At 41.7% G+C, this 12102-nt stretch overlaps 1 protein-coding gene across 1 annotated transcript; it reads right to left on the bottom strand.

Annotated features, from left to right (window-relative positions):
- Positions 1-798: 798 nt before the first annotated feature.
- hcn3 (hyperpolarization activated cyclic nucleotide-gated potassium channel 3) lies at positions 799-9457 on the bottom strand. The gene is made up of 9 exons (XM_028963706.1): positions 9239-9457; positions 8364-8887; positions 4199-4406; positions 3721-3945; positions 3363-3524; positions 2557-2775; positions 2176-2322; positions 1846-2086; positions 799-1733 (listed from the first exon to the last, which is right to left on the bottom strand). The coding sequence occupies exons 2-9, from the start codon at positions 8873-8875 to the stop codon at positions 1558-1560; spliced, it is 1890 nt and encodes a 629-aa protein (XP_028819539.1). The 5' UTR covers positions 8876-8887; positions 9239-9457; the 3' UTR covers positions 799-1557.
- Between the last annotated feature and the right edge of the window lie 2645 nt (positions 9458-12102).

Genomic DNA, 12102 nt, shown 5'->3' with positions numbered 1-12102 from the left:
CAGAAGAGAAATCTAAATCAAATCACTATTTGGTGTGACCAACCTTTGCCTTCAGAACAGTAAAACATTTTTCAAGTTCCTCGGCTGGAAGTTCCCAGACAGCTAACAACTTCCAATAAAAATGTAATCCCAGGCAGACTCGATGACAATGAGGTCAGGGCTCTGGGAGTTCCACATCTTTACTTGCAGTCAAATAGTTCATAATGAAATCGGCCCTGCTGCATAATACATTTGGTACACCTACCTGATGATGGATAATTATCTGTTTTTTTTCCTTTTCTGCATTGAGGACATGATTAATCTTGGTCAAATGTCCATTTGCAGAAATGCAGCCCTGTCTGGGTTGCAGACACATTATTTTGTATTATTACAACATTACAACGTAGTTGGCCTTTGGCAAACTACAGTAGTCGCTTGGTCTTGTACCCATGTTGGAGGTATGGCTATTTGGTTATTGTTATCACCAGGTGTGTTGGAAAATATCGATAGAGCAATATATAGTGATATTTTACGTGCTATTACTGTATCGATACAGGGACATCAAATATCGATTTTTATACAAAAAATTTAGTCAGCACAGATCCCTGTGGAACTTTTCCAGCACTTTGTTTGAATCCATGATGCAAAATAGCTGAGGCTGTTCTAAAGACAGAAGCCGCTATGGTCCTGTATGTCTTGTACATAAAGACATTATTATTAATGTCTTTTAATAATAATACTTTGACTAAATTTGCATATTATAGAAAGTTTAAGGAAAAAATTCACCACACTTCAAGAAAAAAATGAATTGGCATGATATTGCGCAAAGCATCCTTCCCTTTAATTGAAGTAAATTAGCCACTGAAACATTTAAATATATGTACAGACTTTTGCTTATTGAAACAACATGAAGAACTGATTCTAGTTGGCAGAAACAGAGAGTTCATATTATCAAAAAGAAATGTACCTTTTTGGAAAGACAGACCACCTTGTTTGTAAGTCAGAACAAAAATAATCATATTGAGAAAATTTAATGTAAATGTCTCAAAACAACATTACCATGAATGGAGAAGCCTAATCAGTGCTTTTGGTTATTTTCTACTAAAAACCAGTATATTATAAAAACAGGAAGGGTTTTATAATAAATTAAGCAAGCACTTTAAATACATGTATTTCTTTATGTGCACGTATTTATTATACTTAAATCTTATTTTGAATATTAGGACTACATTAACTACCCTTTTTGTTGGTGTTAATTTTTTCTAATGAGGAAGCACAAAGCGCCAGTTGGAAAATAGTGCCAAATAAAACCATGTTAAGCTAGTATAGTCATGTAATTTTAGTTTTATAAATATGCTTACCTCATTCATACACTTTATACTGAATGTACACATTTCTATACACATTTTACGTGCTCCTGGGGTTCAGAACACCTCATTGCAGTAAATCTGAAATTTGGTTGTGCATAACAATGTTCCAAAATGTATTCAAACAAACAGCACATAAGATTTCCACATTCACCTAAACAAACTGTTTCTATCACATATCTTTCTGTTTTCATGTCCTTAAAAAACTGGTTCACTGCAGGCCCTCGCGGTCCATGCGATCCACGGCCACACTCTCGAAGGCCCTTCGCATCATGGGGTTCTCCTCCAGAACCTCATTGAAACTTTCAACACTCAGAGAATACAGGCGGCAGTAGGTGTCGGCCCTGACGCTGGCTGTGCGTCGTCCCCGTGTCAGCAGACAAATCTCTGAAAGGCAGAATGGGACGGAAATAGTTGGTTTCATCATAACAATTTATTGCACTTCCATTTTAATGGGGCTCCATGTTGCACCAATATAGGTGGTAGTTCTAAAGCTCACCTCCAAAGTAAGAACCATCACTCAGCTGCTTCTCCCTATTGTTGTGGGTGATGACGCTGACACAGCCATGCTGAATGAAGTACATCTTACGGCCGAGCGTCCCCTCGCGAATGATTATGTCGCCTGGGAGGAAGACCTCAAAACGCAGCTTGGTCAGCACCATGGTCACGAAGTGTGGGTCAGCGCTGGCGAAGAGTGGCATGTTAGCCAAAAGAAGGCGGCAGTTGTAGCTAACTATTTCCTAAATGGAAGTGAAGAGGAAGGCCATTGAGAAATCCACATCAATAGAAAAAATATTAGAGGTATAATCAGATGAAACTGAACTCGGACCTCTTTGAGTGGATCGCTGAGCTCTCCCAGGATGTTGTCTTCGTCAAACATTTTGCCCTGGAAGCGGTGCTCGTAGTAATCGTGTATTCTCTGCCTCATATCAGCTGGGAGTTTGTGGAATGCCATGTATTGCTCCACTTGCTTATACTGCAGACAAAGGGAACAGCATCCATCCATCACTCACTCACTCGTATGTTGTTGTTTTTTTTTTTTGTGAAGAGGCCATGAAAAACAACACACTCACATCCTAATGTGAAATCTAAGTGGTATAAGAATAATTCTTACGAGATTTGGTCATTTTAGACTGTCGGGTAGTACTGTAGTATCAACAAAATTCAAAGGATGACATGTGCATCCTATGCATGTATCACATTTGCACACCTTCTCCTGATACTGTCTCCGGGAGGCATCAAGGGACTGCACAAGGTTGGTGGCATGGCCCAAAAACATGGCGTAGCAGGTGGCACCCACTATCATGCTGAGCATCATCAGCCACACGTCCGTCATGGCCTCTGGAGCCTGAGCACCGTAGCCGATGCAGAGCATGTGGCTCATCGCCATGAAGAGTGCGTAGGAGTACTGCACATCCCAGGTAGTGTTCTGAAAGACAAACATTCTCTCAAAAACCCGGAAAAGGGCAGGGAAAATAATCACAGATCCCTCAAACCCTGGACAGGACCTTCCAGACGATCTGGGCAATACTTTTATTTGTTACTATAAAGATTATTGTTATTAAGAGGGGCCTGTTCACCAGTGTAAGGACAAAGACACCCTCAGGATTCATATCTTATAAAATGTTTGGTACTTACATAGGTGAGTCAAACTAATGACCATTTCTGTTCTGTGTGTAATTATTTCTGTCATCCCAACCACAATTTGCAAGCTCCACCCTAAACTCCCAAACCAGTCCCAGCCCCTCAGCTCAAAATACCACCCATGCCTAATCGGTGATGCCAATTTCCTGCTCCTGCCATGGACTCCACTTGGGGAAAGGACCTATAATATGTGCACTGCATATAATCAGATAAAGGATGGCAAAGGGGACTGCTGCCTGAGCTGCAGCTGGTTGAACTGGCGCTCCACTTCCAATTCCATCTCCCTCACCTGGTAACTTCATGCGGAGTTGCAATAAAATGAATTTGCTACATGACTGATCTTTCAGATTCAGTTGAAATCGTTTTGCTTACCACCATGTTGTTCTTGGCCACCCAGCAATGTGGAGGAAAGTCCTGCAGCATGGGCACCATGAACTGTAGACAGCCGTTCCAGTGACACAATAGCAGCATCATGCCGATCAGGTTCACGATACGCACCACTGCGCTCGCCAGGTCATACGTCATGTGGAAGATCTGCCCATTGGATTACAGTAAGTTTATCAAACTTTACTCAAGGTTCTTCTTTGGGTTCTTTTTGAGTCTAAAAGGTACTAAAACTTTGTTAGTAAAAAAAATCAATCATATTACAACATTTCATGGCCTAGACCATCTTTTATGGATAAAATGAGTGTAGAATGTACTCCATCCAGTCATGTCTGCCATGCCTCACCTCCTCCCATTGGTGGATGTAGCGGATGAGTCTGGAGAGGCGCAACAGGCGCAACAGGCTAAGTATCTTGGTGAAGCGCACAATACGCAGCGCCCGGGCCGTCCGGTACACCTCTGCCGACTCCAGCCGTGCCTCCAAGTCCACCACCAGGAAGAAGTAGTCCACCGGTATGGAGGAAATGAAGTCCACCAGGAACCAGCCGCGTAAGTAGCGCTGGCGTATCACCTGTGGACCACATACAAATAGTCCTAAAATCTGCTGTAATGTCATATAAACCCACTTAATAATAGTGCACCATCTGTTTCAGATTGAAAACATTATTTTTGTTGTAACCTGTGGCCACTTGACTTGGACCATAGCATTCCACTACCTATAACCCACCCAAATGTCTTTGTTCCATATAGTTAGAGCATTAATTTAGTAATAAAAATATGTACCTAAATTAAAAAAAAAAAAAAAAAGTGTTGGTTAGTACAACCTTTGGATCCAGGATGATGTGAGAGCCTTCATCCTCCAGAATTCCGGTGCGGAAGTTAAAGATCAAATCCAGCAGGAAAATTGTGTCTGAAGCCACGTTGAATGTGATCCAGGGCAGGGTGTTCTGGTCTTCAAAGAAGGTAATGCCCCATGGCAAGATGACCAGGTTACCCATCATGAGACAAAGCATAAGCAGGTCCCAATAAAACCTGTGTAAATTGGCAAAATAAGCCTAATTTTTTAGTCTTAAAACATGAGGTAACACAGTTGTCAAAAACATTATGTCACTTTAAACTTAATGTTCTGCAAATTCAGTGGGGAAACAAATATTACCAAAAAAGCTAGAAAACCAGGAACGTAGAACCGAAATTGATCAACAGAGAAAGTCTGATATGTTACACATTCTGGAAGAGTTTCAAATAAAATATTCTGCTATCAGAGCCAATTCATTTATTATAAATGTGCAACGCAGTGAAGCAATAGAATCCATCGAACATGCACCAGATAGGTAGCCTCAATTAGAACAGCTTAAGAGGTTTATAGCCACTAAAATAAACTGTTTAAAATCCTCTTCCTGTCATTTCCTTCTATTACTTACTTCAATATTAATGTATGTACTGATCTGATCTGTATCTGCAATTAGCAATTAAGCAATAATGCAAGATTGTTCAGTTAATTAGAACACAGATCTGACATGACAGAACCACATAAGGGTATTTTTTTTTGCAATCACTCCTACCAACATTATCTTAATGTTTGAGATGAAAGTTCAGATCTGATCCAACTGTTCTTATGCAATGTCCTTGAGGTGGATTCAAGGCAAAATGCACATTTCTGCGGTCATGCCATCAACTGTGGTCTTAAAATGACATACTTTTCATTATACACTCATCACATGAACAATCCTGCACATTAACACCCATTGCTGGTTGTTAATAGGGTGATTGTAGCAAAATTGTAGCTTTGTGAAACACAACGACCCAAAGCCAAGGTAACTCACATTTCAACGCCTCACTCTCCACTGACCCGTCTTAAATGGACTGATGTTATCAAGCTCTTTGGCAGAAACGTCATTGGTACTAATGTGCTCCAAAATCTTTAACCCTCAATCACATGACATCACATTCTTCAGCTAGTCATTAGCCCCTGGCTTTAGAGACTTGTATGCTGATTTGGTCAGACAACAGTGTAAAAAGTGTGTACACCTTTTGACAATGTGGTGCATGTTGTAAATATATTATGTGGTTATGTTTGGTGGGAGCGCAACGTGAAGACAGGACCTGTACGTTCCCGCCTCACAAATAGTTTTTGTCAAGAATAAACCAAATTAACCTTGATGTTGCTTGTTAAAACAGTATACATCTGCCCAAAGGACTACAGTACGTTGACACTATATGCAGTATATGCATTCATGGTCATCCATTTGTGTGGCACGGTTTGAAGTTTCTTTCCACAGTCTTTATTTTCCGGAGTGCTATCAGTCAAGCTGGAGGCTCATTCTGAACGCCGACTCTGGGCTTAAACATGAACCAGCACTTGTCTTAATTATACACCATGCAGCATGGCCACCGTGACACATGACCCCTGTGAGAAAGAAAAGAAAAAACTGGCCTCATTATTAACTGACTGCTCAGGTAAGAGGAGAGCGTTTGAGTTCAAGTGCTCAGGTCCATTTGTACTGACGTTCACTGATTTATAGCAACATATGGATGGAAAATGCATTTCTGGAAATAAATTGTGCAAATGTATTATTTGTGGCATCATTAGTATTTCATTTAATTCCATAATGTTTAAAAGCCAATGGACACTCACACTGTTGAGTTTTCTCTGCATTTTGTCCAAATGTCTTTATACATTTGCAACCACCTGCCTGACTGCAGTTAACCTTTCATTATAACAGATAGCAGCACACTGTACAGTGTACTAGGTAGTGGGGCTGGGCAATATAACAAAATGCTAAAATAAAACTAAATAAGGCTAATCATGATCAAACAATTGGCTCCTTATCAATGAAAATGTATGTTTAGTTCTATTGTCATGATTTAGTGTGGTAGCTCTGTCAGAATAGATGTGACAGATCATATTTAATAATATTTATTGGGCATATCATCAGGCAATTCTGAACAATAGGTGCTGAAATCTGTTGGGACATCAAGCACAGTGACAGTGCAGAACCTGAAGGACAGGCTAAGGCACTAATCCATCACAGACAGATTAGTGCATGCGGTCATCGCTCCAGTTGTAAGGCTTCCGGCCATAGCACGGTGTTCTCCGTAACGGACGCCTGCATTACCCTGCTGCACCTTCTGCACAATTGGGGTAAATCTGACAGGGGGGTTTTCTGCCACATGTATTTTGCAAATACTGACCATGAGTGTCATCATGGATTAACCTTGAGGTCTAGCCGGGTTGAACATATATGAAATATTCAAAAACCCATTTGATGTAATTGATCTAATACTGTTAACAGACATGTCCACATGTTAAACAAGGAAGGTTTGCAATATTTCAAATGTGCCATTATTGTGTTGTGACAAATGCATAGGCTAATCCAGATCATCTTCTCCCCTCATAAAAAGATGCAATCCCTTCATCCACTTAATGCAGATTGTCTACAACACTCCAATCTGCCACTCTGTGGTTTTCCCTTGAAAGAGAAGTTTGGTTAAGGGACTCACTGGTCCCGTAACTTGATAAGAGGGCATGAGGAAGAGGGTAACCAGATACTCCTCAAGCAATCGTCTCCGGGAACCAAACAAAACAAAAAAACAATTGGGTTTTTTTAAAGGTCATTAACATGGTGTAAATGCCTCGTCTTCCAAAGGAAGACGTTTGTCCTGCTGAATGAATTACTACAGCAGGCTGCAGTACTGTGCTTTCTTGTTTTCTCCAAAACTGCATATATACATATCAAGAAACTAAAAGAAACTTTGATGGTCAGGAAGTGTGAGGACCTTGCTTTCAATCTGAAAATCCTTCATTCTGACTCCTGTGCTGGATTATAGTTCAAATACAGCTAATACAGTGTTTAAATGCAGTGAAGTTATTGTTCATAATATCCCCACCTGCTGTAAGTTTCACTGGAACATTAATTACAGTGGACCACAGTCAATTATAAATAATGTTCATATAACCTCCTATATGTAAAATGGACCTACACCACAGTTTTTAAGACGCTTTTCAAAGCTCGTTTGTACTACATGATAAGACTGTAAAAGAAGAGCAAGTGGGCTACACTGTTGCCACTGTGCACCTTTATGGAGATTGTAATTAGAAATTAAAAGGTTATAGTACAGTATAGTTTTGCCCACAAATAGCCATGCTGTGTTTCTTCAGAATGACATGGAATTCTTGTGGGAGGTTTCAAGATTTACTGTATACCAGTGCTGCATGTCCAAACCCTAGGATCAGCACCACGGACAGCTCCCCAGCAACAACTCAGTTACTACAAGAGTTGTACAGTAAATTAATATTCATATTCGAGAAATTTAGTCCTAGGGGTTTTAAGGGTTTAAGATTGATATGGTGAAACACCAGCCTACACTGCCAGGGGATTCGGCGGATTGAGAGAAATAGTCCTCGGAATTTCTTGTTTGAGAACTATGCTGTAGAGCTTTTGTGACTGAGTTTCCATTCATAATAAAAATTGTCATCCATCCCCTAAAAAGGGTTTGTCACCAGTCACCGATCAGAATATGGAGTGCCATATTACACTATTGATGCAACCCACAACCACATTATTTTAACATAACCTTGCATACATAGAGGATGCAAGGAATATCAGGTTGAAAAATGTCTCTTGCACCCATTGAACCCACACGAAGTAATGCGTTTTGTGCTTTTAGAAACTGTTTCAGGGCATATAAAGAATGATTTTAATACACATGCTGCAGTATAAGAAAATTAATTCCACATTGTATGTTCAACAAGCATTAATTAAGTAATTAAAAAAATCTATATATTCTGAATACATTATGATAATATAATCACTATTCCCCATCACTACTTGGCCTAAACCTGCTCAGATCGTGTCAGTTTAAGTAGCAGCGTTATTAGAAAAATTCAGTACTTAATGTCCATGAACATACTCCACTAATTAAATGTAATTAGTAGTTGTCACGGTATATCTCACCGGTTTTAGGTGAGCTCGGACACCACCAAGTTACCTGAAGTCGCTGTAGGGATGGATGATCCAGACCCCGAAAGACTTGACCCGCTCCTGCTCTGCAGCCACCCCTTTGGCACTGCCATACATGCGCAGGGAAAACTTGTTCACTCCAGGCTGGAGCAGCGTGCTGAAGTGTTTCTGAAGGTAGCCGACATCAACGGGCCGGGCCTGCTCCCGCATCTCCGGTTCTTCCTGGGCCCCCGCGGCTTCGCCGAGGCCCTTTTCGTTGTAAGAGCTGGGCGTCGACGCCACCATGGCGTTCGCTGAGGTTTCCAAGCTGTCTAAAGCTTCTATCACTTTAGAGCTGGACTGTGCTGCTTGGCGCTGGTGGCTGGCATTCACCAAAGACAACAGTCTCTTACTGACCTCTCCTCCGCTGCGTTCGCTTCGAATGGAGGCCTGGGAAGAAGAACGCCATGTGGCAAACGAGAAGCCGCTCCGCGTGCGTAGCTTTGGTTCCCCATTTTGCGTTGGATGGTCCTCGCCGCACCGTTGCCCCTCTCCATCCATGATGCACCGGTGCTGAATTCAAGGAGCCGTTTAGAATCCAAGCACTTTCAATTCTGCCCAGACATCTGGAGACCAAACTGGAATCAAACTGGTAGCTTCAACAGCTTCAAGAGGTTAGAATGTCCAGTCCCAGAAATCTGTGCAGACGCTTTGTGCAAACGACCATTGTTAAATTGGCTCTATAAATAAAGACTTAAAAAGCAGACATGGGTTGTAATCAGAGTTCATCAGAAGGTCATCAGGCGTTGGATCCTACAGGTTATTCTCAGTTGTCGTGATTCGTGCTGAATTGGCAAATTCTGAAGATCACGTGCCCTTCCATATAGTTTAAGAAACAGGAATTTTAAAAAAAGGTGATCAAACCTCGCATGGGACAGCTTGATGGCGCAGACACGCTTCAGCGGCGCACTCGCGTTCCGAGAGCCAACACGGAAAACATCGCTCCACCGCTCGCTTTCAGTTCGTAAACTTTAATCTCCGGCCGCTGGACGTGCGCGCCGTTCATGTCTCTGTCCGCCCCGCGGGTGTAAACAGGTATAAACGGCACCCAGCACCCCACCCGTCACACCTGGATGTAACCGCGGTGGGGCGGAGCAGGCGGGTCTGCGCATGCGTCGCGGACTGCGCCTTACCTGCCGTACGTATGGCCGGATGGAAGGTTGCCAGACACGCAGGTTTCTCGCCCCCAATTCGCCCACTTGAAAGTTTGTGTATCTTCTAATTTCTTATGTCGTCTCGTCTCATGTCGTTAAGATAAGATGTTCACTTTGCCTAGTCATTACCTTCAAGTCATTGAAAAAATAAAGGTTGCGATAATACAAAAAACATACAAAACAACCCAACATTACGCAAAACAAAATTAATAAAAACTGAAATTAGGCGATCGGCTTATGAACAAAAAGACATATGAACAATTTTAATGACTATTAACTCTTTGGGATAGTTTCAGACCACAGGTTGAGTGGAGCGCTTTGGGGCACACATGGCAACACGTGGCAGGGAACATTTTCGCATAAAAACAGACACGGAGATGGGAATTGCACTCTGAGAGCATGCTAAATTAATACATTTATAAACGCCACTACTGTCTTGGCGCGGTTTGTGGACATGGCCAGCTCCTTCTCTGCAACCTCGGCTGGACAGCAGCCGATCTGTGCGGGAGGAACATGACTCGCTCACTGAAGAGCCGCAGGAGGCGTCAGGGTTTAATTAAGGTGCGACGCATTAGCCTCGGTCATGGCGGAAGGTGAGACGCATAGTAAATAGTAAAATGTTATCGGAGCCATTATCTAGTTAAAAAAAAGACAAAAAGCACATTTGTAAGAAATTCCTGCGAATGCATCAGACACCTGCCACTTCTCACTAGTACAACAGTTACATCTTAATGCATAAGAACGTTGCAACAAATGTATGTACTGTGCATCCAGAAAGTATTCACAACGCATGACTTTGTCCACATTTTGTTATTTTACAACCTTATTCCAAATGTGTTTAATGCATTTTTTCCTCAGCATTCTACATACAACACCCAATAATGGCAACGTGATTGGTCGTTGTTCTGATGAAAGGTGAAACGTCGTGGTACGTTGCTGTAATCATCTTTCCCTCCATCCTGACTAGTCTCCCAGTTCCTGCAGCAGAATAACATTCCCACAGCATGATGCTGCCACCACCATGCTTCACTGTGGGGATGGTACTGGTCTGGTGATGACCGGTGCCTGGTTTCCTCCAAACCTGACCCCTTGGCGTTTATACCAAAGAGTTCATATTTTGTCTCACCAGGCCAGAGAAGTTTGTTTCTCATGGCCTGAGAGTCCTTCAGGTGCATTTTGGCAAACTCTAAGAGGGCTGCCATCTGGCCACTCTACCATATAGGCCTGGTTGGGGAATTGCTGCGGAGATGGTTGTCCTACTAGGAGGTTTGTGCAAACTGCCTGGCGAATTACCTTTAATACATTTTTCCCAATTAAAAGGAGTTGAAGTTCATTATGATGAACACGCTGTAACCCTGCCTTCAAATAACAAATGCACATCTCTGTAAAGTAGAACTATCCCCGAGTTGAAACTTGTTAGAACTTGTCTGCCTCTTTCAGACAAAGTCAACATGTTTTATTTAGGGCATCCCAGATAGACGCAGATAAAGGTGCTGAATAATTAAAAAGTAAGTGAAAGGTGTTATGTGAGAGGCTTTACTATGCTGGTATAATTGACTCATCAGTTGAGCTTATTAATTCATTGCAGTCTGTTAAAAAGGGGCCACAACAAGGTTTAACTCCATTTTTCACAAAAGGACCTTGAGAACCAAAAGAATGTTTTACATTTACAGCATTTATCAGACGTCCTTATCCAGAGCGACTTACAATCAGTAGTTACAGGGGACAGTCCCCCTGGAGCAACTTAGGGTTAAGTGACTTGCTCAGGGACACAATGGTAGTAAGTGGGATTTGAACCTGGGTCTTCTGGTTCATAGACGAGTGTGTTACCCCTAGGCTGTTTGAGAACCAAATTGTGATACTAGATGACTGAAGAAAGAAGAAGAAAAAACCCATCCAGGTGTTTTCACCAGGATTATGTACCCTTATATCCTTTGAACTCCATAGACCTCAACTGAGCATCTGTGTGATGCAGTTGTAGAGTTTGGGGTATTTCTATGGAAAATTTGCACCCTACACTGAAATGAAGATCAGTAATCAGTTAAAAAAAAAAAAAATTATATATATATATAACTGCTCAAAATCATGTGACCCCAATGCAGTCAGCTGATGCTCTTGGAGCCCTTGGAACCGGCCCAGTCATGCCTGCCATGACAACCAGTTGATTAACTTTAGCACCAAACAAACGAAACAAGCTATTTTCACCAATAAGCCATAACACTACAACCACATCCTTAACATTGTCAGTCAGTCCTCGTGTTGACTTCAAAATAGTTCGGAGATGACATGGACTCTACAAGACATTTGTGACAAACCCATATTAAAAAGTGTGTCTTCCATGGAGCACACTTGCTTTTACACAGATACTAGATGGATTTGAACATAATAATAATACTTAAAAAAAAAAAAATCCTTCCAGTCCTTTGGTTGCATTCATTCACATTTACCCATAACCTTCTTGGGTTCCAAAAGCCTCCGGACTGCAGACATTCCTCCACACTGATGCTCTTAACCAGAGTATTTTACAACCATTAGTAACAGGGACAGTTAGGGACACAATGAGAGTAACCTGGA

Source organism: Denticeps clupeoides, chromosome 20 (genome assembly GCF_900700375.1).
Source record: "Denticeps clupeoides chromosome 20, fDenClu1.1, whole genome shotgun sequence".
NCBI lineage: Eukaryota > Metazoa > Chordata > Actinopteri > Clupeiformes > Denticipitidae > Denticeps > Denticeps clupeoides.
This window is presented reverse-complemented; position numbering and strand designations above follow the sequence as displayed.